The 24,225-nt window shown below is 42.0% G+C and overlaps 1 protein-coding gene across 2 annotated transcripts in view; it reads left to right on the plus strand.

Annotated features, from left to right (window-relative positions):
* The window catches only part of kif26ba (kinesin family member 26Ba), a 94,295-nt gene extending 71,171 nt beyond the window's left edge, over nucleotides 1–23,124 (plus strand). Inside the window, exons 11-28 of one of the 2 annotated variants that reach the window (XM_075463344.1) lie at nucleotides 387–597; nucleotides 6,411–6,582; nucleotides 7,278–7,616; nucleotides 7,721–7,891; nucleotides 8,855–8,990; nucleotides 9,161–9,371; nucleotides 9,484–9,585; nucleotides 9,772–9,899; nucleotides 10,283–10,462; nucleotides 10,578–10,894; nucleotides 11,079–11,739; nucleotides 11,831–12,774; nucleotides 12,883–13,115; nucleotides 13,222–13,356; nucleotides 13,478–13,692; nucleotides 16,432–16,697; nucleotides 17,550–17,700; nucleotides 19,156–23,124. In XM_075463344.1, coding sequence (XP_075319459.1) covers nucleotides 387–597; nucleotides 6,411–6,582; nucleotides 7,278–7,616; nucleotides 7,721–7,891; nucleotides 8,855–8,990; nucleotides 9,161–9,371; nucleotides 9,484–9,585; nucleotides 9,772–9,899; nucleotides 10,283–10,462; nucleotides 10,578–10,894; nucleotides 11,079–11,739; nucleotides 11,831–12,774; nucleotides 12,883–13,115; nucleotides 13,222–13,356; nucleotides 13,478–13,692; nucleotides 16,432–16,697; nucleotides 17,550–17,700; nucleotides 19,156–19,304 — 4,721 coding nt within the window. In that variant the 3' untranslated portion in view covers nucleotides 19,305–23,124. The remainder of the gene's footprint in view (nucleotides 1–386; nucleotides 598–6,410; nucleotides 6,583–7,277; nucleotides 7,617–7,720; nucleotides 7,892–8,854; nucleotides 8,991–9,160; nucleotides 9,372–9,483; nucleotides 9,586–9,771; nucleotides 9,900–10,282; nucleotides 10,463–10,577; nucleotides 10,895–11,078; nucleotides 11,740–11,830; nucleotides 12,775–12,882; nucleotides 13,116–13,221; nucleotides 13,357–13,477; nucleotides 13,693–16,431; nucleotides 16,698–17,549; nucleotides 17,701–19,155) is intronic. The other variant, XM_075463355.1, reaches the window with a different exon arrangement.
* The last annotated feature ends 1,101 nt before the right edge of the window (nucleotides 23,125–24,225 follow it).

The following is a 24,225-nucleotide window of genomic DNA, read 5'->3' on the forward strand; positions in this document are numbered from 1 at the left end:
TGCATGCTCACACTGAATTAAGAATCACCAATTAACCTAGCATACATGTTTTTGCACTGTGGGTGGAAGCCGTAGTACCCAGAAAACCACACACATGCATGGAGAGAACATGTAAAATCAACGCAGAAAGGCACCAGCTGGGATTTTACCAGAAACCCTTTTGCTTTGAGGCAACACTGCTTACCTTAGAACATTTACCTGGAATCAATTAGACTGAAAACTCATTGGTGAATGAGGCCCAATATGTTATCATAATTTATGACATATTTAAGTTGTAATGCTGTATGAGTATATCAGCCAACTTCTGTTCGATTTAATTGCACCACTGTTGCTTCCTGCCGTCTCTTTTTTCATCCATTTGCGGCTCATTTTTTCACATCTGCTAGTGTCAGGAGGTCGCAGTCGACTCCACCTGCTGGACCTGGGCAGCTGTGATGTTAAAGCACTTGGAGGAGGAGGAGGTGGAGGAGGTGGAGGAGCAGGTGGGAAAAGCAGGGAGAACTCTTCACCCACTTCAGCCCCTCTGTGTCTATCTCTGTCCGCCCTCGGCAACGTGATCCTGGCCCTGGTCAACGGGAGCAAACACATCCCATACAAGTAGGCTGCTGCGTGTGTGGGAGGGGTGTTCTGAGAAAGAAATGTGCTAAGATGCATGGTTAAAGTAAGGGTTAGGGAAAATTAATCAGAAACAGAGGAAGATAATGGGAGAGACACGTTTAACAACTAGGTGAGAGATATATATAAGTGAGGGGAGAACTGAGCAGGAGGGCAGGATGTTTTGGAGCTTGAGGTGAAGAGGAAAGGGAAGCAGACGGCAGATTTCTTCAGGTGCTTCACGTTTGGAGGACTTAATGTTTTAAATAACAACAGCTGCTGTTCCATATTCATCACTTTCATTTCGTTAGTTTACCAGTCTGCAATGAGAGCAAAGGATGGATAATACAGCTTGAGCTAATCAGTTGAAAAAAAGCACAAGAAAAGGTGAAAAAAAAATCTGAATTGCCACAGTTTAGTCTACAGGGGGAGTATGTGCATCAAACTGTAAATGTCCTCCTTTTACCTTTGTCTAACTCCTCTTTACTTCCCCTCCTTCATCTCTCTCTTCCACTCTCCTCAAGGCTATGTGACTTTGTGCTTCTTTCCAGGTTTATTTAATCTCCAGCTTTTGCATTTACATTGCAAAACAGCCTGCTTCTGACATTAGCACTGAAGCTGTAAGCAAAGCTTTGCTTGGCTCTAGTGACTCAGAGTGTTTTTTTAATCTGTGAAGAGATTAGTTGAACAATCGATGCTGTGTTTCTGCTGCCTCACTTTAACAACAAACTAAGAGTAAAACTGCACAGAAAAAGTGTTCCTCTGCAGGACTAAAGTCATCTGTACATGAAGTTACTTAAGATAAGATTGCTTGTCATCTTAGTTTAGAGTCTTTAGAGCCAATATTGTTTAATTTAAAGTTGAGTCATTATTTGGAGTACTGGATGAAAAATAAATTCATTGGAGACTGTCCACCTCCCCAAAACATGCCCATGTGGCGTTTCTTTATGGAGGCAGATACATCTCGGTTATGAGACGGTAAAATGGCATCCATTAAGCTACTATGGCTGCATCCAGGAACCCGATAGTCCCACTGCAAAACTCAAGGTTCCAGGTAAAGAATAATTCTTTGGCCAACATAAAAAACTTCATGGTAATCCATATTTTTTACTTTTTTTAAAAAAAAGTCTGAATTCTTGCTGAAATTTGGGAGAATATATTCTAATCTAAAAAAATATATATATAAAACCACCAACTGAACAATTCCTTCTACCTTCCAAAGAAACAAAAAGAACCACAGCGACAGTCTTTTCTGCTGCGAGAACATGGCAAAACCAAAACTAAGTTTGAATTCAAGCTGATCCCAAGAACTCGGCTCATTTCTTTTTTGTTCTAGGTGCTGAAAATGTCATGCTCTGCTTCATTGCATTCGTGCCGGGGTCCCATCCTAATCTCAGTTCTGATCCAGTATGGCTTCTAGATAACCTGTGAATCTACTGTTGATCAGTGGATTATGTGTAGCTTCCTGAGGTCCGTTTCACGTAGCAGGTTTAGTGAAAACTCTGAGTAGGTTAACCCTGAAATGAGGGAAACCCTGAGTTTTCCGTTTCACAAAGGGAGGTAACTCAAACCAGAAGCCCCTTTCACACTGCGACCCGCTACCTTAGCGGGTCCAAATTGCACCTTCGACCCGCGTCGAGCAATCTGAACGCTTGGCGTGTGACCCGTGTCGCCTGAAGCCGAGTTCAGGGGGCGTTGCCTAGTGGCAGAGCGTCACACGAAACACATAAAATGCTGGGCGTGTACACTGACGTAGGCACAAGCCATGCGTCGGAGGTAGGGTTAAATACACCTGTCTGCATCAAATTTTTTCAAACAAACGATGGCGGGACACCTTGAGAACTCGTTTTTGCAATCCAGTTCATGGAGATGTTACTTTACGGTGCGTCTTGCTGCGTGGGAAACCGCGCTCTCCCATCTTTCTCGCCAGCCCTTCCAGCAGAGGTCCATCTTTCACCGCCCCCGACATGTGGCGGTAAATAACGTCCTCTGCTCGGAGGCTGAGGAGCTCGCGGACCTCCTTGTCTCCCCAGTTGGCCATATTAAAAAATGTCTCCAACTTGATGTAGGCTAAAACAGAGTGAAACTTGTCCTCACCTGTCTCTGTTGTTCTGAATCAGCTGTCCATTCTGTCTTTTAAACTCCTCACGTCACGCCCACGTCCGACCCGCGTCGATTGCGTTCACACCAAACTCGGCTCGGCAAAAAGACTAGGGTCCGACGCGGGTCGAAAGGCGAGTCGAGTTGACGCGGCAGCCCGGGTCGGCAGTGTGAACACAACAGCGGACACGCTAAATTCGCGAATTAAACGCGGGTTATTCGGCAGTGTGAAAGGGGCTAGAGAAAGAGGGGTAACTCTAGCCTGTTTCACAAAGAGAGGTAACTTAACCTCACGGTCAGTTACCGGAGTAACAGACTCTCTGAACCTAACCTGGTCGGGACCAGGTTTTATTCAAGAAACCTCGAGTTTCTCTCTGTCTCCGCCCTCTTTCAGCCACACACGCCATTTGATTTCCTCATTCATTCAGTCAGCAGAGCGAGTTCTTCTACTTCTGGAAGTCCATTAGGCACAGTAGGAGATGACTTTTTTTCACGAACATGTCCTTTTGACAACGATCCCGTGGATGAAGGTGCAGCATTATTGCGCAGAGAAATAAATATTCGTCGGAGATGGTTATCAGACCGCGCATAGATTTTTGCATTTACAGACAATTATCTTTTTGAGCGGCACCATCAGAATGTGTTGGGACAAAAGAAAAAAAAGACATAAAAGACAAATAAATATTTGTATCAATAGGCTTAAAAAAGACATATATAGGCCTATTATATTTTATAATGGCACTCGTGTCTTGGGGGTGGACTCCCTCCGGGGATTCCCTCAGCCACTGCCCTCCTGTTAGAGGTGGTGGCCACCACCCGTTTTACGGGCATCTGCCTTCTTTCTGTTGGCTCAGTAGAAGTCTGTGTTAGTTTAAATAGGCTTAATTTTTTAACAGAACATGATATAGATGATGACTCTAAATTGTCCTTCGGAGTGACTGTGAGTGTGCATGGTTGTTTGTCTCTATGTGGCCCTGTGATGGACTGGCGGCCTGTCCAGGGTGTACCCCGCCTCTTGCCCATTGACCGCTGGGATAGGCTCCAGCCCCCCTGCGACCCGACTGACGGATTCAGCGGTATAGATAATGGATGGATGGATGGTATAGATGAGAAGACATAGTTTATGTGTGTGAAAACAGCATTATGTTGGGAATAAAATAACTGCACAGTCAAATAGCCACTTAATATTTATTTTACAGTGTAAAACGTGATCAAAATGAGGTACCTCCATGCCGAGGTCTCACCTGTTTGAACAATGTTTTTATATTTCATCTTAAACTGCTGCCAAGTGCGCTTCTCCCCTGCGGGATTGCACCTAAATGAAATAAATGAATGGGCTACCATTCAAGCAGTTTCCCTGTAATATTATTGTGATTGCAAAGGACTACATTTAAACTTACACTTTTGCTGCTGCAACGGTGTTGCACTTATTTCTAAAAACGTATTGAAACTCGCCGTATGAGCGCATTAAGATTTCCAATTCGAGGTTGGTGAAAAACGTAGCCCCTCCTCTTCCCCGTTGCCAAGGTGACTCGTCGAATCGGGGCTCCATTGATGCTGGCTTTTTAAAGTTGTGGTGCACGCGCTAAACTCAAGGTGAACTTACTCAGAGTTGATTAAACTCACTCAAATCAGCGTTTGTGGAACCGAAAACTCTGAGTTTTCTATCTCAGAGTAGATCAACTCAGAAATCAGGAATAGACTCAGAGTTGGTTGAACCTGCTACGTGAAACGGACCCCTGGTGCATAAAAAGAAGCACACTGCTGTCTGGTTAGAAGTGAACACAAGCTCCTGTAAGAATCCAAGCATCTAGGTCTGATCCCAAAGAGACAACAAGCTTTTATGGCCCACATTTCAACCACGACATGATGTAGTACATCTGAAATTAAGAGCAACTTTATTACCTGTTCAGCCACTTGTAAAGCAAGCAGCTGTATAACAGGTAAACCACATCTCAGATAATGCAGTGCATTTAAGCATGTGTAACTTGTCAAGGGGATCTGCTGAAGTTCAAAGCAGGCATCAAAATGTGGCAACAAATGTGATTTCATAGAATTTTTATGTGGCTACGCTGTTTGGTGCCATACAGGCTGGTTTGAGTATTGATTTTCACACTCTGAAAATCCGTCTCTGGGGTTTACAGAGAATGGCCTGAAAAAGCCACAGTTCTCTGGCTGAAAATAAACTGATGATGGTAGAAATGGTTTAAGCTGATAGAAAGGCAGCAGTAACTCAAATAACACTCCTGGTTGAACATGCTAATGAGCTCACAGGTCTCAGGTGGCCTCCACGGTCACAAGATCTCAGCACCATGAAGCACCTTCAAGAGAACTACAACTTAAAACTTTATGGACCCAAATCTTTGTTTCCAACACCTTGTTGAATCTTTTCAGTGAAAAATTAAGGAAAGTCTCAGGGCAAAGCAGGGCCCACTGTAGGCGTACTGTATAGAATAAAGGGCCCACGATAGTAAGGGTTGTAGCTCACAACACATTTGCTGAACATGAACCTTTTTTATAAGGGGCTCTACACAGCTCAAGTTGTTCCAACTGTCATGATCAGTCTACTTCCTAACCATTTCTCTTCTGGCAATGTTCCCCATGAGCCATAAAGCAATATAACTATTCCTTTGGGGTTTCTATAAAACAAGACATATTCATTTTATTCGAACAAGTATCTTTTGTGGTTTGGCAGTTACGGCCACAGAATAAGCACTATAAGCAGCATAATTCAGAAATTGACAGGTTCTAAATGTATTAGCTACCTGAAGTAGAAATCCAAGAATAAATGAGTTTCACACTGTTGATTTTCCAGGTTTGCTGCATGATATTAGTTTTCTGTAATAATGGTGAACTTCATATGCTGCATTTATTGTGGATAACATCATGTTGCATATAAAGTTGTCCTCCCTGGGTAAACTGGTTATAAATCTAGTACAAGCTTAAGTTAAGATCTAATTCAACATGCACAGCACTTGAATTAACATCCAAATGAATACTTCAGGAGTTATGAGTTTACCTACATTAATCTGAGGGAGCGATGCGGTGTCTGAGACTGACGAGGGAGAAAAAAAAGAGGGTTTGTTGAAGCCTGAGGCAGAAAAAAGAAGAACTGATGAAAAAGAGGAGGTCAAGATAGGAGTGTGTGAACGTGTTGTGTGTGCATGTGAATGTACACATACGTGTGGAGAACTAGACTGCAGGCTGTGTTTTTAGAAAAAGGGGACAACAGCATGAGGTAACGGCCACAGAGGAGCTATACTCACTGTCAGCCTGCAGGCCTCAGCTCACAATCATACACACATGGGCTAGGAATGATTGCAGTGGCCCACCCAGGAGAAAGAATTTTCTTAAATATACAGCCTAGTTTTACTTCCCTAATATAAATCTCTCTGGGAACCAGACCATCTCCCAATATTAGACTTCATAATATCCAGTGTACTTCTTTAAAGACTTTGTGAACAGCCTTTCATTTGTGCCACATTTTTTCTACTGCTGTATCACAATCACACAGAATAATTTAATTCTCCTCAGCTTGCGGAAACCGTTCAGTGGTCTGTTGTGACTAGAATTTAATATTAACACAATGTCAGGTGTTTTTTGTGTCTGCATGAAAAAAGAAAAAGATTTTTTTTTTTTTTGCCACATACTTGAGCGACTGTATCTATTTTCAACCTGTCTTTAGTGCTCACATCTCGGTGTATATGTGTAACCAGGGACAGCAAGCTGACCATGTTGCTAAGGGAGTCGCTAGGCAACATGAACTGCCGGACCACCATGATTGCTCACATCTCTGCCTCACCCAGAGATTTCTCAGAAACCCTTTCCACCATTCAGATTGCTTCACGCGTCCTCCGCATGAAAAAGAAGAAAACTAAAGTCACTGTGGTGAGTTTGATGCTTCATTCAAATTTTGAGATAATTTCTTTTAATAACAAAGAACTTCAACTTCAGGGGGCTGAATTTGTATCCAGTTTAAAAAAAAGTGCAGTCTGGTAGAATACCTGTGACAGATGTGCACCTAACTCAGCTGTTTGACTGTTATTCTGTGAACGTGTCTTACAGTGACAATTACGAAACAGTCCTCCTGCTCTTCATCTTGATATTGACTGCAACATGCTTTACGACAGAAAATCTTTTCTGACAGTTAAACTGACTTCACTTTGAAAGATGCAGTGTGTGCAGGGTTACTTTCAAAACGTTATGCAGTCTATCATTCCTTCTCCTTGCTCCCCTGTCACCTCCCATGCTCACATATTTCAGAATTGTTCAGCAGAGCAGATAAGTGTGAAGTGGCTGCCTCAAAGCTCTAAAAAGAGCTCTCAGTAGAGAAATCCGAAGCTGTGAGATGCTGCAAAGTGCTAATATGTGATAGGAATGAATAAATTGCATGACATCACATTAATATTCTTATCTTTATCAGTCCGGTAACTTGTCTTTTTTTTAATGTATGTGTTGGCCCAGGACCTGTATGGTACCATCATATCAAAAGAAAAGAAACATAGTGCAAATCTCAATGGGAATCGTCTCTTTCTCACCACCATCTCTGTCTCCACTTTCACTGTCAACCAATCTCCTCTCAGCAATACACATCCAGCTCTTCTGGTGGGGAGAGCTCCTGCGAGGAGGGTCGCATGCGTCGCCCCACTCATCTGCGACCCTTCCATCACCGTGGTGACACAGACTCCGAGCTACCGCTGCTGCGACTGTCCAGCGACCCCGACGAATACTCCAGCAGCGAGCAGTCGTGTGACACAGTGATCTACGTGGGCCCGAATGGGGGTGCGGTGTCGGACAGAGAGCTGACAGACAATGAGGGACCTCCAGAATTTGTGCCGATTATTCCAACTTTGCTTAGAGGAAAAACATCAGAGCAGCATCCAACCCAGAGTCAAAGTCAGGCAGCTGGAGCTCAGAACAAGGTCATTTCAATAGATTCACACTAGAGTTTCAGCACCTGAAAGAATACTCATTTGAAAGAAATATCTGATGACTCACATCTCAGTTATTTCTCCAACAATTTCAGTCTCAGCTTGAAGAACAGCCCAGCGGCCCCTCCCAGTCACCACCACAGCCCTCACAGACTCTACTTGGTCAGCCACTGGCCCCTGTCCCAGAGGAAGGAGCTGAATGTCTGAAGTGTAACACCTTCGCTGAGCTGCAGGAGAGACTAGACTGCATTGATGGCAGTGAGGAGGTGAAAGATGCTTTTTTGTTAATATTTCTGTTGTTCTTATGCAAAGAAAAACAAAAAAACTTGCAATATATTTACAAAAGAGGTCTGGTTGGTTGTCTGATGTTTTTCATTTGACAAGTGATATAAAAAAGTGTTTTACTCCTGTTTAACATTTTCAGCATGTATCAGAGTAACATTTGGCCTGCTGTCAGAGCTTTTGTTTGTGCTGGCAATTTTCTTTCACTTTCAAGAAGCAAATGCTTTCAGTTGTGTTTGCATTCACATTTATTTCCCCTATTTACTTTATTAATGTGAATATGTACGATCTGGTTGTTTGGTATTTATGTTGGTAGAAGCCACAGCAATTTTTTATGCTCTTCCTTTTTTTCCTGTTTTCCTGGATTTATATAATTTCCCTTTGGGATAAAGGAAGTATTTTTTAGGGGTACTTTACATGGAAACGAAAACGGGTTAAAAACGCAAAACCTTTTTGCGGATGCACTATATCGTTTAGATGGTAACGGCGTTTTGGGGGCATGAAAACGCAAAAAAGTGAAACCGCCCTCCAGAGTGGAATTCTTGAAAACGCTCCACTGTCGCGCCACCGTGTAAAGGATGAAAAACGCAAAACTGCGTTTCTCGTCACATAGAAGTAGAAAGACTTGGTCTTGGTAGTGTTGCCACCTAGCCATCTGGCGTGTTTACTGCATCGATAAATATGAAACGTCACACACTTTTGCGTTTCCGTATGCACGCAGATTTTCACCCTAAAACGCTCGTCTAAACGCAGATTTAAAAGTGAAAACGAAACGCCACTTTTGCGTTTTGGTTTCAGATCGTTTCCGTGTAAAGGTAGCCTTAATTTCATTTCATAGTGACACCAGTTATTTCTTTACGAAACAATCTATAGAACTGTGGCAGTTATCGTAAAGTGAGAAATGACAGTTTGCTGTCTTTCAGCAGTTACTCTGTCCCTTTCTGCAGGTAGCAAAGTTTCCCTTTGAGGAGGTTCCAGCAAGCAAACAAGGTGCCAAACAAGAGTCATGTCCTTCCTCATCTGTTCCAAGCTCAGCTCCTACCCCTGGCTCTGCTGCTGTGTTGGATACAGAAGCCAAAATAGGTGATTGGTTGAAATCAATTTATTGCAGATGCGTAATACTGACCGCACTCAGGTCTCACATAAAGATCAACTGCATCTTGCCTTTCAATGTTCATGCAACTTACTTTGGGGTCAAACCTCTACATGTTTTCTTTGAGTTAACTGTGAAGCTCACTTCTCCTTCTCCTCAGCAGGAGCAGCCTCCAGGACAACGAGCGATGACCAGCAGCTGCAGGAGATCAAGGAGGTGGTGGAGGAGGCAGAGCTGGCCCAGACGATGATCCATAGCCTGGCGCAGGCAACTGGATGCCCCATAGTTACTAATACCAGGAGTGTCACAGGAAGCAGTAGCATCACCTCTAACCCCCTGCACAGGGCCAAGAGCTCCCACCTACATGACAGGTGTTACTCTATATTTAGGCTCAGTGCTTTGACATTCAGATGTTGCTGCCAGCTTTTGGGAAATATTATACTTTAACTGACATTATGTCTGCGTTGCTGTCTCACTTTAAAGCCACGAGAATCTGAATTTGCTTGGAAATACTGAAATGAAAGGGCGCTCCATTGGATCACCACGCCTTGGCATCGCCAGCCTGACCAAAACCTCTGAGTACAGGTGAAGAAAACATTCATACAGTGCATATTGTATAGTAGGCAGTGGTCATCTTCACATCATTTAGTTTCAGTGGAAATTAAAATAGGAAAATATAATGAAAACTGTGTAATGTATGTTCAGTGATACAATATCAATAAGTCTTTACATGACAAGAGAGTTTGTAACCCATCTTTGATTTGTTCTCAGGCCTCCGTTGTCCCCATCCCAGCGGTGTAAGGTGTACACTCAGAAGGGAGTGATGCCAGCAACACCCCCTCTGTCCTCACACACTCTGGCTCAGGATGGCCAAGTCACGGATGCTTTGACCTCAGACAGTAAGCATCTTATTCACATTTATGCTTTAGAACTGTCCCAAAACCTTTTTTATTGCTGATAACTGCACAATACTTCTATTTATCATTCATTTGGATTATTTAATAACTATGTACTTATTGTACTTATTATATTCATTTTTGCCAATTTTCAGCTGTATTGAAATAATTCATAACTGAGTGACAAATCCAGTGCAGTTAGTGATGCAAGAACAGTCTGCTAATGGGTGGCATAACACACACCAATGAACTCCTCCTCAAGTGCTGTTTTACCAGTATTTAAAACTGGAATTGTAAAATGATCACAAGTGCCAGTGGATGCCTTCATTCATGTATTGGAAAACAAAAGTCATTACAATGCCAAGTGTGCTCCTCTGACTCTGCAGACAGTTTGGCTGCAGACAGTGGCCGCTCCTCCACAGAGTCCTTGCTGTCCAGGACTTCTCCTGCAGGCATGAGCCCACAAGTCCGAGAGCCAACTCCTTCTCTGTCTGCCAGCCTGGGCTCAGCTGAGACACTCTGCGATGATGATGTCCCACCAATACCTTTAGACACACTTAAGGATGGTGATGCAAAATCTGCTTTGTATACTCAAACCTAATGACGAATGTGTGCTATATATGGACAATGAACAACAATAAAACTGTGGTGGTAGCTTTTTTCCCTCTTTTCTGCTTGCAGCTTCAGGACCGGCTGCATCAGTAGAAGCAGTTGGATCGTTCTTGTTTGGGGAGGATGAGCTGGTCTGTCGTGTGGCCTCTGGAGGTGAGGAGGACCTTGATATTACAGCTCTCATGGAGGCTCAGAGCCTGGCCTGTCGTCCAACTAGCATCATCAGCTTTAACAGCGACTGTGGCTCTGAAGCTGCCCTCGCTTCACACTCTCAACCCATCAGCATTGTCACTGATACTGATTTGGATGGAGCTGTGGAGGATTATAACATGCTTCCAGGTCCTGCAACAACCTCAGGGGTTAAAGAGGTGGTTGCCATGGCAGAGGTTAGTGTATCTGTCTTGCTTTGCATCAACAGTAACTCAAATCATTTGAGAAGTAGCTGTGTACCCTAAAGTGGACTTGAAGCCTAACATTGTCATATTTTATATGTTCCAGTAGCCAAATCACATTGTTGACATCATTGTCTGTAGGATTTCCAATGACTAATTGCCCTTTTCTTTGATGCAGGTGGCAATGGCCAAGCTACGCATAGAAGGTGAAGCCTTATCCACAGGGATGTCTAACTGTGGTTCCTCTATCTCCTCCTGGATGAGTGATCTGAGCATGGGCAGTGATGCTGATCAGTCTCTCCATAGCTTCAGCCAGTCCCAGAGTCAGCAAGGGGAAGCGCTGGCTGATCCTGACTCCAGCCAGAGCGAGAGCCCAAGAAGAGGAAGTCTAGAGGGAGAGCTGGTGCTGTCAGAAAACTTGTCTGATAAAGATACTCCAACCAAAGACAGGCTGAGAAAACTACCTCCCTCCATGGCTAAAACTAACATCCAAATTCTGTCAGGGTCTGGTAACCACTCTCCTTTCAAAAGCCACATCAGTGTTCAGCCGTGTATGGCTGTCAAACCGATGGTTATACAGGAACCCACCATTCTATCCTCACCCACCAATACCATCATAATGAAAGATGGAGTCAAGTCAAATGCAGCTATTTTAGCCTCCATTTCCAGTGAGATGAGCTTTGAAGACCCCTGGTTGAAACGAGGCATGGAGGAGCGAAGGTCCAGGGAGCTTATGTGTGAAGTGAAATCAGAAAAAAGGGAAGTAGAGCCTTTAAAAAAACAATTAGGAGAGAAGACTGGAAGTGGAAGTAGGGACCAGCACAGCTTCTGCAGAGATGGTAAGAAACAATAAGGTGTTGTTTCAAAGTAAAATAATTAAAGTCTGTGTTCTGTTTTACACTTTATATTTTGTTAATCCTTCATCATCAGGTGAAGATCATAGCAGCTGTGGTTCAGGCGGGGAAGTTGTGTCATCCCCAGACTCCTTTAAGAGAGTGGTGGATGGGTGTGAGATGGTTGCCATTGTTACCCAAGGTGAATTCCTGACTAGCATCTACAGCCCAGATATCCACCGCACAGCGAGTCTTCCTCGCGGTTGGAGTCGTCTCAACCGTCACGACGGCTTAGACAATGGTATGGAGTATCGCAATCTTGGTGTCACCACTTCAACTCCCTGCAGCCCCCGTGCCACACTTGACCGCTGGGGATCAAATGGAAAACAGGGTTTTTTCTCCCACAAGAAGGGGGGAATCCCACCTCTGCCACCAGTACGAAGGTCCAGCCTCGACCAGCGAAACAGGGCAGCCAGTCCTCTCCACCAACCCAACCATGGAGTCTCGCTGCTAGGCAGCTCAGCAGAGGATGCAGGGACATCTGGATTGAGTCCTACAGGAATAACCAGACAGCGTGGCTCCAGTATAGACAGCAGCAGACTTTTCAGCGCCAAGTTAGAACAGCTTGCAAACAGAACAAACTCTCTGGGCCGGGTCCACACCTCTCACAGTAGTGGTTCCCACCACTACGACTGCTTCTCCCTGGAGAGAGGAGAGAGCCTTAGAGGGGGAGGAGGGGTGAGGGGGGACACCACCATGCCCCGTACCGGACGCAGCATCACCCGTGCTGCATCAGTATCTTCTCCTACTGGAAACCCCACCAGCCCTAATTTCAGTGGGAGTACCAGTCCAAGCAGCACTCCACAGTCACCAGCCAAGACCAGCAGCCAGTCAAAGATCTCAGCAGTCAGTAAGCTACTGATGACCAGCAGTCCCAAGGCCAGGAGTCTGTCTGCTTCCAGCACCAAGACCCTGAGCTTCTCTACCAAGTCTTTAAGCCAAACTACCAGTCGCAGCTCCAGCCTTCCTCCTAATGGAAAGGTAAAAGAAAATTCCTCTTAATTTGTAAAGGAAAATATCTTTTCCCATTTTAACCCCAAACCAGCTCACCCCCTTTCTCCCATCTAAACCGTGTACATGTCTTCTCAGCCCCAGAGTTCAGTCCAGGGACCTCTGCAGCAGCAGGGACCTGCTCCTGGAATCTGGTCTACCCAGTCTCTGAGCCGCAGTCGAGGAGGAAGCCTGGCGGCAAAGCTGCCTCTGCGGGCTGTCAACAGCAGAATCTCAGAGCTCCTCCAGGGAAGCACAAGCTCGCGTTCCAGGAACCACGTCCAGGGAGGAGGCTCAGATCCAGCAGAGGAAAGAGGAAGTGCAGGGACAGGGTTAGTTATTTCTACCTTGTTTTGTTTTACATCCTAGCCAAATGCTATCTTATCAGGTTTTAACTCCTTTAATACTTCTGGGCTCTTCCTATTTTGTTGTTTTCAGTGGAGGTGGAGCAGGAGGAGATAACCAGGCAGAGGAAAAGGCAGCTGTGGTACAAACACTGCCCTCTCCCTACAGCAAGATCACAGCTCCGAGAAAACCACATCGCTGCAGCAGCGGCCACGCAAGTGACAACAGGTATAAGCTCAAGTGCACAAAGAAATGTGAAGTATAGATTTTTTCCAAAAATAGTTTTAACCCTTTTAAGAATGTTGTTTTCTGATTTCATCTTCAACTGATGTAATTTCGCCTCTAACAGCAGCGTACTGAGTGGTGAGTTGCCCCCGGCCATGGGGAAGACGGCCTTGTTTTACCACAGTGGAGGCAGCAGTGGCTACGAGAGCATGCTAAGAGACAGCAGCGAGAACACAGGAAGCACCTCATCCGCTCAGGACTCCCTCAGTGAGCACAGCTCGGCCACCACCTCCTCCCGACGGAGCTCCAAGAGCGGCAAGAAGAGCAGGAGCAACACAGGTCACATAAACCTACTTTAACAGATCTTTCTACAGAAAACTTTGGAGGAGAAAATGAAAGTAGCCTTACTGTTGCTCATAATTAAGTACATTTGTAATTTCACTTAATCATTAGAGCTGTAGCACTACTTATATTAAATAAAAAAAGCCACTAGAAGAATAAAACCTAACCATTACACTCGTGACCTCACATCTAGCAACAAGAGCACAGACTCAACAAAATCATGAGAGCTGCAGTCTCGGTTCATTCTCATGGATATATAATTTAGATGTGAATCAGAACCCCTTTGCCAAAAGCAAAGATTACCGTATTTACTCAATTTATTCCTATTATCTTTCATTTTTGGCTCACTCGTAGGACAGATGATGATTTGTAAAAGTCTACCATGATTTTAAACATTTTTTGTCCTTTCCTTTCTACCCCTCTCCTCTCTTGAGCGTAGCTAGGTAAAGCTTTAAAAAGAATGTAAGATAAAGTGAGGAAAAGAAAGAAAAGAGACCCTTGTGAGGAGAATCCACTGATGAAAATGCAATGAGAAAGCAATGACACGCAAGTGAAAAGTGAAGAAAGCTATGGCTGCAGGAGGTGCCAGGTAGGAAAGGTGACCCTGACCGCCCATCTGTGAAATGGTAAAAGGGAATATGGTGGTGAAGGCTGTAATGAATATATATTCACCAGAACGCAACACAGAGAGCTTGCTAATATGCCTGCCAAATTACTCTGTGTTGGTTAAGCATGAAGATGGATATGTGCATAAAATCAGATTGTAGAGAAGCAAGCCCTACTTGGTTTTCTCTGATTATTAATTTAAACTGGAATGAGCCTTTTCATCCACGTGTATGCTGTCTCACCTTCCAGCCATGCAGCATTAAATCTGGATTTACTCTCATTTTCCTTTAGCCACAACAGATTCCGATCAAAGAACCAGCGCACTGTCAAACTGTTACAATTCGACACAAAGACATGAAGTGATATTCTGCGTTTATTTCATATGGAGGGGAAGAATTAACCGAGGGATGATGGATTGAGCCCTGATTTAAGAGAATTGAATGCACTGTTAACAGCGAGATGAAAAAAAGACTAAAGAAATTTCCAACCATGATGTTAATCACATTGCCAGCTGAGTCTCTCTTTGTGCCTGATTTCCATTAGATTGGATTAAATTTTTCAGCTCTTTTCTCACTCAACCCTCTCCCCTTACATCATCTCCTCCCAGCAGACCCTCAGCCTTTCTCTGACCAGTTATACGCTTGCATCCTAATGAAATACAAATGTCTCTGTTTGACCTTTTTGTGCCGCACAGAGACCAAAAGACAGCTGCAACCTTATTAAAATCAACACTTTCTCCTTTCTCCCTCACTTTGTCTCTCAGTTCCTCTGATAACATTCCCGTCGACATGGCCGTCAATTTCTATGCAAAGTGCACGTGAGCGTGCTGTATGAATACGGGTGTGTACATTGTAGTGTCGAACTTGTAGTGCAGGTTATAGACTGACCTGCTGCCTTCTATCTATTACTTCCATCCTTTTTATCTCATGACACACTCCATCACCTCTTTATTGTCCCCTTTCTGCTTTTTGGAACATGCAGTAGATTTCTTTTGTCCTCTCTGCCTCCCTCCACTGATTCCTCCAACTTTTTTTCTGTCTACTCTTCCAGGAGTGATCTTCCTTCTCAGTTAATATATTCTACTTTTAGATTTGTGTTCTGTCTTCATTTGCATATAGAATATATTAATTTTGTGGCTGAGAAAGTTAGTTTTGTTAGGCCAACAAACACTCAATTGAACTGTATCTACTGGTAGCTGTTTTTACCTTTTTAGTCTGTGTGGTCCAGTGTAACATAAAGGTCTACATACAAAACAGCCATGTGTCATCACAGTTACAAGTTGAATTTTTATTTTTCCAGGAATTATAATAAGAAATGCAGCTTAACATAGCAACAAACACTTCAACAAACAGAAAACCTGTTCTGTCCACAAGTGACCTAAATGAACTAAAGTTTTTGTTTGCCCTCCTAAGGGGGGCAAACAAATGTTTAAACTTAGCAATTTAAAAATAAGGTGGAAAAAATTCAATTCATTACACAGAACATAAATGTTTACATGTCATTATTTTACAAAGCAGAATAACAAAATTTAATTTTCGTAAAAGGCTTTGTGGAGATATTAAGTCATCATAAGGGATATTTTCTTTATGTCTTTCAGTTTGTGAAATGCAGTCACACAATGTGTGGCTAGGTATGCTGCATGCCAATGAACTAATAAAGTCTGTTGGTGTTCACCAACATCTAGAAATACACATTTTATTCTATGGAATCAAAAAATGTTTCATAGTTGATTTAATAATGTAATTTAATACTTGTAATTAAAGCCAAATTAATTCAAGCAAAGCCACAAAATGATTCACACTGGAAACTGGACTTTGTTATACTAAAAATGGCCATTCGATCACAACGTTTGCTACTTTCTACAGAGAATTACTCACAAAAATAGTTGAAGAAAGCTTGAATAAATACCTCTTTGTCTAATTACCAATGAAGTATTGATCAATGGGGCAAACACAATAAATGAATGATGAAATATAAATTGCAGCTGTATTCTCAGTGGAGAGAGAGTAATACACGGTCACGAGTGCTGGCAGCTGTATGTGTGTTGGATTAAAGAGGGGTTTTGTGACTGGGTACACTTTATGACGCAGTCTTACTGTGTGTAATGCTCTTTTTGTCATCTTCTTTCAGGCCTCCAGCGTCGACGTCTGATCCCAGCTCTGACCTTGGACTCCTCTTCCTCGTCACCCTCTCAGTGGTCCTCTAAACAGGCCGCCACTTCCTCCTCCTCCTCCTCCTCCAGCCCAGGTGCATGCTGGGTTGATGGCCCTCTGGGACCTCCTGCAACCTCAAACCTCCGGGGCACATCCGCAACAACAGAAACCTTTGAGATCAAGGTGTATGAGATAGATGATGTGGAGCGACTACAGAAGAGGAGGGACAAAGGAGGGGGCAAGGTGAGATTCTGTAGAATACTGTAGCGGGTGAGCGGGAGGATGGGGTTGTGGGGTGGGGGCACACCTGAGGTCCACAGCTGCTGCTGGTCTGGTGTGTCAGCTACTAATTGCAGGGCTGAAGTTTTGGTTCTACTGTGAAGGATGGATGTGTGAATAAAGAGTGAAAGAGGGTCTAAAGCAAGGGAGCAGAAAGCTGAATGCACTCAATGCCAATGAAATTGATTTGATGAATCATAGTTGAGGGACACATAAAAAAAGGACTAAGTGCTCTGGTTATGGATAACTAGGGGAAGATGCTGGAGAAGAATGAGATACTGAAAGACAAAGGATCTGTGCTACCCCACACATTTAAAAAAATACAATATAAAGGATTCTCACAAGGTGAATGAATAAACATTAGTCTTACATTCTGTATTAACAATGAGCACTCTTCTCTGTCTTACTTTTTAACTTTCATTTACAGATAATTATACATTTCTAAGACTTTGCAGAACTGACTTCAGCTAATGAAATTATTGCAAATTAATGCATGGTGCAGATTTTTCAGGTTTCCTTTGTTAAACCCTTGTGTATTCAAGGGAGGGAGCATTGTGGGCTTTGGGAAAGAGGGAGGGAGAGAAAAGCATGAAATATAGATTTTCCCTGCAAAGCCACTTAACCCCCAACTGCTCCAGTGAAGCTGCTCCGTGTCCCAAAAACCCACCTGTGGTCACACGGGGAGTCGATGAGGTGTGAATGTTAATGCTGCTGCAGAAAGAGAGCTGCATGAGTTTCCCAACTCACTCCTCTAGAAATGTTAAGACAAATAAAATCCATTTCTGTCTGTGGGTCGTCTCTGTATGTGTACATCAGGAGGTGGTGTATGTCAGTGCCAAGATTCGCCTGTTGGAGCATCGCCAGCAACGGATCAGTGAAGTCAGAGCCAAGTACCAGTGTCTGAAGAAAGAACTGGAGCAAACCAAACAGTACTTGATGCTGGAGCCACACAAATGGAGCACTGAGTGTAAGTGTGGTACATCAGGGAACGTGTGTTTGTGTGAAAGGGAAGATAAGCAACTAGCTGGAGAAAGATTTTTAGGTGACGATTTATTGGGAATAAATGTAGCAACCCTATAATTTATCATGCACATTTTTCTAATGCCATTGTCAACCTCTTATTTACTATTTCTCTTTTTCCCTTAACATGGGTTGAGAAATATTCCAATGCAAGACCACAACCAATCAATGCATTAGATGCAAAGCCAGTAATTATGTGTGATGTTATCTACTGCACATGCAGGGCCAGATATGCTCAGGGTGCCTGATCTGCTTAGCAGCCTGAGCATATCTGGTACCTACATCTGCATTTCTTTTTAACCTCTTTTTCAGTTTAAGAATGACAACAACAACCAGCGATCTGGAAACTATCCAGTTTAACTGTATCAAATCATTCATCATAGCGTTATAAGGCAAAGTTAGATGGGTTCAAATCTTCAGAGTCTCATTTATCCATGATTGGTCTGCATAAATATGGTATGCATTCTTGTTTCTGTGTATCCAATGTTTTGGAGCAGATCCTTTAAACTCTCTTTCAAACTATCAGAATTGTTAACAGCATTTTGTCTAAACTGAACACCTGAACATAAATGACATTAGAAGTAATGCAGGTTCAAAATTTTCAGCATTCATTTTCAAAACCTCCCACAAATTTAACATGTTAAAAAAAAAAGAAAAAAAATCAAGTCTTTGACAGAAATAGTCCAGAAGCTGAAAACTATTCATGCTGATGGGGAATAATCCTGTTTAACCCAGCAAAAGGACATTTAGATGCAGGCATAATTACACAGTTTGTCTGTTTTACACACAAGCTCTGATGTTAACCTAACCATAATCATGCACGTTTTAATCCCCAAACTCAACCAAGCAGTTTGTAATGTGTAATTTGTGAACTCAAACATTATATTTTAAAATGTGGTTGCTTGGCTTCTCAGCTTGACAGATGTGTTTGGTTCAGGTTTGGCTTAATATTTTGTGACCACTTTACTTTTTACCTCGAGACTGGGTTGTTCCGTGACACTTCCACTGCAGTACAAACCTACAGAGTCCTTCGTAGGAAAATAAATAATAATAATACAACGAGTTACAAATAGATGCTCGCGTTTGAAGAAAAACTGCTGGACAGTGCAAACTGTTTTTAGTGCTGGACTGAGACACATTCAGCACTTCAGTGAGTATTTATGACTTCTGTATTGGCCAAAGTAATTATTTATTTGTGACAGTTAATACTGTGCGTCACTCAGTCCAAGATTGATACGACATTTGACAACAACTATGGTTTAAAGCACTTTGACTTTATTTCATGGGTATTTTGATGATACAGAATATCACCACTCTTGTCTTCTGACTTGATGGCAACTCAAAGTACACACAGCAGTGTTTTACCAAGCTGTGTTTTCTCTATCTTTCCATCTTTATCCAGTTGAGCTACAGCAGCCCTATGAAGTGGACTCTGTGGAGTATTTAGAAGCTCTGGAAACCATGACGTACAAACTGGAGACCAGAGTCAACTTCTGCAAAGCCCATCTTATGATGATCACCTGCTTTGATGTGTCCTCAAGACATCGGTAGAGAGTCAGGGGGATGGAGAGCTGAAGGACGGAGGGGTAGACACGCAGCTGGACTAAATTAGCTGTCAGAGTTTAGACCTTTGCCCCAGGTAACCAAACACATTGAGAAAATATATCTTCAACAAATAAATGTCACTCGACAACTGGAAGCTTGGACAGAGAGACAAATGGATGGATTGACCATTTGATCATGTGTTTAATCCATATGTCTCCTCCTGATGTAAGTAGACTGAGGGACAGGTGGATGGATAAATAGTGTGGAGATATGCAGAGGTAGCAAACAGGCAAACAAATAAGCTTGTAGATTTTTGTGTTGGGGCTCGGAAACAACTTCAGAGGCATATCAAATAACATCTAATGACCAGGCTAGCTCAAATAAATGAAACATGACTGCTCACAGAGGGAGACGGATGGCTGCGAGTCTGAAAATAAAAAACATCAAGCCAAGTGAACAGAGGACAAAGACTTGGACTGCAGAGACGCCTCGCTGACAGAGTCGACCATTTAAAGAATGTACACAGAGGAAAAGAGGGAGAGCTGGAAAAAAAACAAAAACCCTGACATCTTTAAACGGGATAAAGAAGAGGAATTACGAGATGAAGAAACAATTCTCCCATAATTTTTTGGAAGAGCACTTTGTAGAGTCTTGGCTGTAAAAAGAGTGCTGACAGCAGAATGACGCTGTATTGTTGTGCAGTAACGGCCCAGAGAAAGACAGGAGGAAACGATTTAGATAAGTGCCTTGAGAACATTTCTAACAATACCAAGACCAATTCTTTTTCTCTCCGATTTTGTGAACATGCAGTATGGTGCTAGCATAGAAAACCCCTTACAAAAATCAGTGTCCTTGCAAAATCGTTTCATTTATTGTCATTTCTTAATGTGATGTTTAACTGTGGGTCAGTGTTTCAAAATATGACACAAAAGCAAAACAAAAAAAAAAGAACTCTGTGTCAGTGTATGGTCTTCATGCCACATTCATGTGAGATCAGAGAAAATACATTAAAACTGACACAAATACTAAAAGAAAAAGGTGAGCGACCTGCAGATCGTAAGGGGTGATGCCAACATGTTTACCTGAATTTAGACCCTCTGGGGTATTCATATGGTGTATTTTCCCTGACACAGATGTGATGGCTTTTCCATGTTCATAAAGCAATGACATGTCTCAGTCACGCAGGAGTGGAAGTGAAAAGTTTCTCTCTGATCCAGTAAATACACCCATCCACTGACAGGCAGACTGTCTGTTATTTGTATCTGTGTTGTTCTGCTCTATTCTAAAAGAAATTGAATGATTTGTCATTGTATGTGTTTTATAATAAGATCTCCTTTTTTATTTGAGCGCAATGGGACCATGTAGAGTCTATGTATGAAAGCAAGGTAATGCAGCTAGGTTCACGGAAATATTGCCAAACAAATTCTGCAAAAAGGATTGAATATAAGCACAGTGATTTACAGCAAGGTGTCCTGTAAAGTGGGAATATAATTAGGATTGAATAGTTTCAGTATTGTGTCCTACCATTGTAAAATATAAAAGAAAAAGGCATAAAGAAATAGAGGAACACCCAGAAAAATTAAGAGTAATGACAAAGTTAAAATACATAGATCTCTGCCTGGTTCCATTTATTTTGGATGAATATCAACACTTACATTTTGTTAATATTACTATCTTGGTGCTTGAGATGTTTATGATCTAAATGTTTGTACAAATATAAATATATAAGAAAAAAAAAAGCCTGTTCCCCTCTAAAATACAGAAAAGTACCCTTCAAAAATGCTTCTTCTACATCGCTGTCATAACAACCGTTGTCCTCAACATCACCTTCTCTCCTGCGAGCAGAGAGCACTCTGAGATCCTCTCTGAGGTTTAAAGAGGAATCAACAGACTTCAAGGGTGGAAATGCTTTTATGATATTGGTAAGATTAGTCAAAAGCATAATGCTAAATTAATCTCTTCACTGAGTAATGACTCTGCATCGACTCTGCAAACACTGCTACATTTAACTGGATATTGTAGTTTTGTTCCACAAATGGCTGTGTAAACAGGCAAAAGCCACGACTTAATACGTTGGGAAATAACCCCAGAAACCAAGATGCTTTTGACTCACTGAATCCATGAAGTGTTTCCACCAGAAGCATGCAAAGTAGCCCTGTGGCATCGTGCTCCAAGCTCCCAGTTAATCGTTCAAGTCACGAATGAAAGTTTATTTATTTTAGCTCAAGAGAGCAGAATTGTTCTTATTTATCTACACCGTGTGATCTTCTAAAGCTACTATGCATTTAAGAAAAATATCTGTACAGCCCATGTCATATATATAAAAATATATACTGTGTGCACATATCATATATGCGCTCATTTTTATTTTATATATTCTTTTTGGTTGATTTCATTTGCTCCTGTTGTTCCTCTAGGGGATTTTATTGAGTTTGGGTTTCCTGAAACATTCACCGTCTGGGTGGTTGCAGTAAGGTCCAAAATGTATGTGGACACAGTATTTTAGGTTTTGTTGTTGTACACTACCATAATGAATTTGTAATGAAGTCATCAAAAAGGGTAGACTTTATGATTTGTTCAAGTCGCCTTTGTGAATGTAAACATAGAGGGTTTAAGTCAAACCACAAAGCCCTTTTCATCTCAGCAGAATATACAACACAGTGCTTTACACAGTGAAACACAATAAGCTATTAAATTAAATATAATAAACATTCACTTCCCAGTTACTGCAGAAGAAACTGACAGCAGTTGCAGTAAAAGCCTGGCTCTGCTGGCCTTCATGGATTCCACACTGACCGTCCTCAGGCTATTAATAGTTTGCATTCAAGCATTAAAAATAATCCTGATATCTGCATTCATGTTCGTTTGTCCGATGATGCTTGGGACTAGGAAAATGGAGGCAACATGTAAAAACTGGCTGCAAGTCCAGAAAGAATGGATATCTAAACTTTAACCACATCTTGATTGAATTTCATTATGAAATTCATTATGGTGGTATATAGAGGCAAGGTCAAACACATTGGAACAAAAGGAATGTTTAAAGCCTCAAAATAATGGTAAATTTTTCAAGTGTGAGGAAGAAAAACGTGTTTTTTTTTTGTGTGTAATTTTTGTTGCTCTAAATGAAATGCCTGAATGAGTCCACAGCCTTGTGTTGATTAGAGTCTGATGTTTATGGGAACCCAAACCTCTGGTTGTGTTAAGATGCTATGTGGGAGGTTTCTCCTCTGATATACCACTGCCAAACCTAACGTGGTAGCGCTTTATAATTCAAGCAATAACTGAATGCCAACTGAGGTTTTGGTGTCTCTATATTATTTGAAGCTAAAACAAGAGTTAATCTAGAGGTGGTTGTTTAAACCAAATTACACACCAAATACTAATGATGTCAGGTTGAAAGGCAAACAGAAAAAAGAAACAAACTGACATTTGTGTTGTTATCAGGAGCATTTAAAAATTATAATGTGTTATCTATAAATCTGACACATAGCATCTTCAAGTTTTATAAGGAGTACTGCGTGTTACAGTTTTGGTCAGACCACATTTACCAAAAACAGAAGTAATCATTAGTATTAAGAGACAACTTCAGTTCTGTGAAGTTTTGAGACTTTGTTGGAAAAACCTCCAGATAACCGATTAGAACCAGTTTTCTGTGCATCTGTGCTGTCTCTGTGATTGAGGATCCTCTCGGCAGACTTAAAATGTGGTCTGACTCATTGTGTTGATGGAAAAGTAAGATAGAGGGATGTAAATAAAGGACTGTATTGAAAGAATTTCACATCTGATTCTTCGTGGTTTCCACACAGAGCAGCACTGTTTAGACATCGTTGTGTGGTCTTTCTCAGGCCTGATGAATGATCCACATTTTGGATTGTGACTCAAACGCATCAAAAATTTTAAAAATATATATGTCAAGCTGGCTGGCAGATGATGGATTCATACATTGACAAAAGTCAGTGGTAATTCTCAAAAACTAACTGTGTAATGCACACAGGAAGACGGACAGCTCAGGAATATGACTGTGTTTGTGATTGTGTGCATGTGGAGCTTTACTTCCCTGTAGGCAACTTTCTTTATGACATATTGTCCCGTTAAGACTGATTATTAATGCACAGCAGGCAACAGCAAGGAAAGAGGGAAAGAACAGTGGGTGGAGAATACAGAGTACCAAGGGAAAACATAAGTGGTGGTGGGGGGGGGGTTGAGACAATGAGAAAGCACATCAGGACATGATTACATTTTATAAGAGGAACAGGAGAAGGATGAGGTTTGGGAGAGCTGAGCAGGTGAGTTCAAAATAAAATGATTAAATTCAGGGGATTACTTGAATTTCTGGTTATAAATCTATTTGGAAGTCGTAGAAAAGGAAACCTCATCCAAGTCATTTTTAACAAACATTATGCAGTCATTGCTCATCATAATTGCGGTCCGATCTACGCATAGGCATACCTCAGTCTTTAATTTCCACTGAGAGCTTAGAGACCAGCTTAAATTTCAAGCAACAAATCTGCAGCAGCAGATGAGCAAACGGTGAAGCCGTCTGCTTTCTTATTTGGTGGATATTTCACCTACATTACCTAAACGGGGAGTTCTCATCTTTTATCTCGATGTTTAACCTTGGTAAATATGATATATTAGGTCTCTTCTAGAGAAATATGTCTGATCTCTCTACCAATAATACTATGAAGTTAATGAAAATTCAAACATTTGGACAAGTCAGCTGGCAACTTTGAGAGGATGAAAGCGATAATTAATGCTTCCAACTAAAAGCTAATGTTAAGTATGCTCACATGCATTTTGTGTATCAGCATGCTAACATTTGGTGAAGCTTTCACCTCTATTTATTCATAAATAAAGATATATTCGACAAGATGACAGTAAAATGCATACTAAGGTAGATATGTCAAACAATAGCTGTTGTTACATA

The sequence above is a fragment of the Odontesthes bonariensis genome, chromosome 1, assembly GCF_027942865.1.
Source record: "Odontesthes bonariensis isolate fOdoBon6 chromosome 1, fOdoBon6.hap1, whole genome shotgun sequence".
Taxonomy (NCBI): Eukaryota; Metazoa; Chordata; class Actinopteri; order Atheriniformes; family Atherinopsidae; genus Odontesthes; species Odontesthes bonariensis.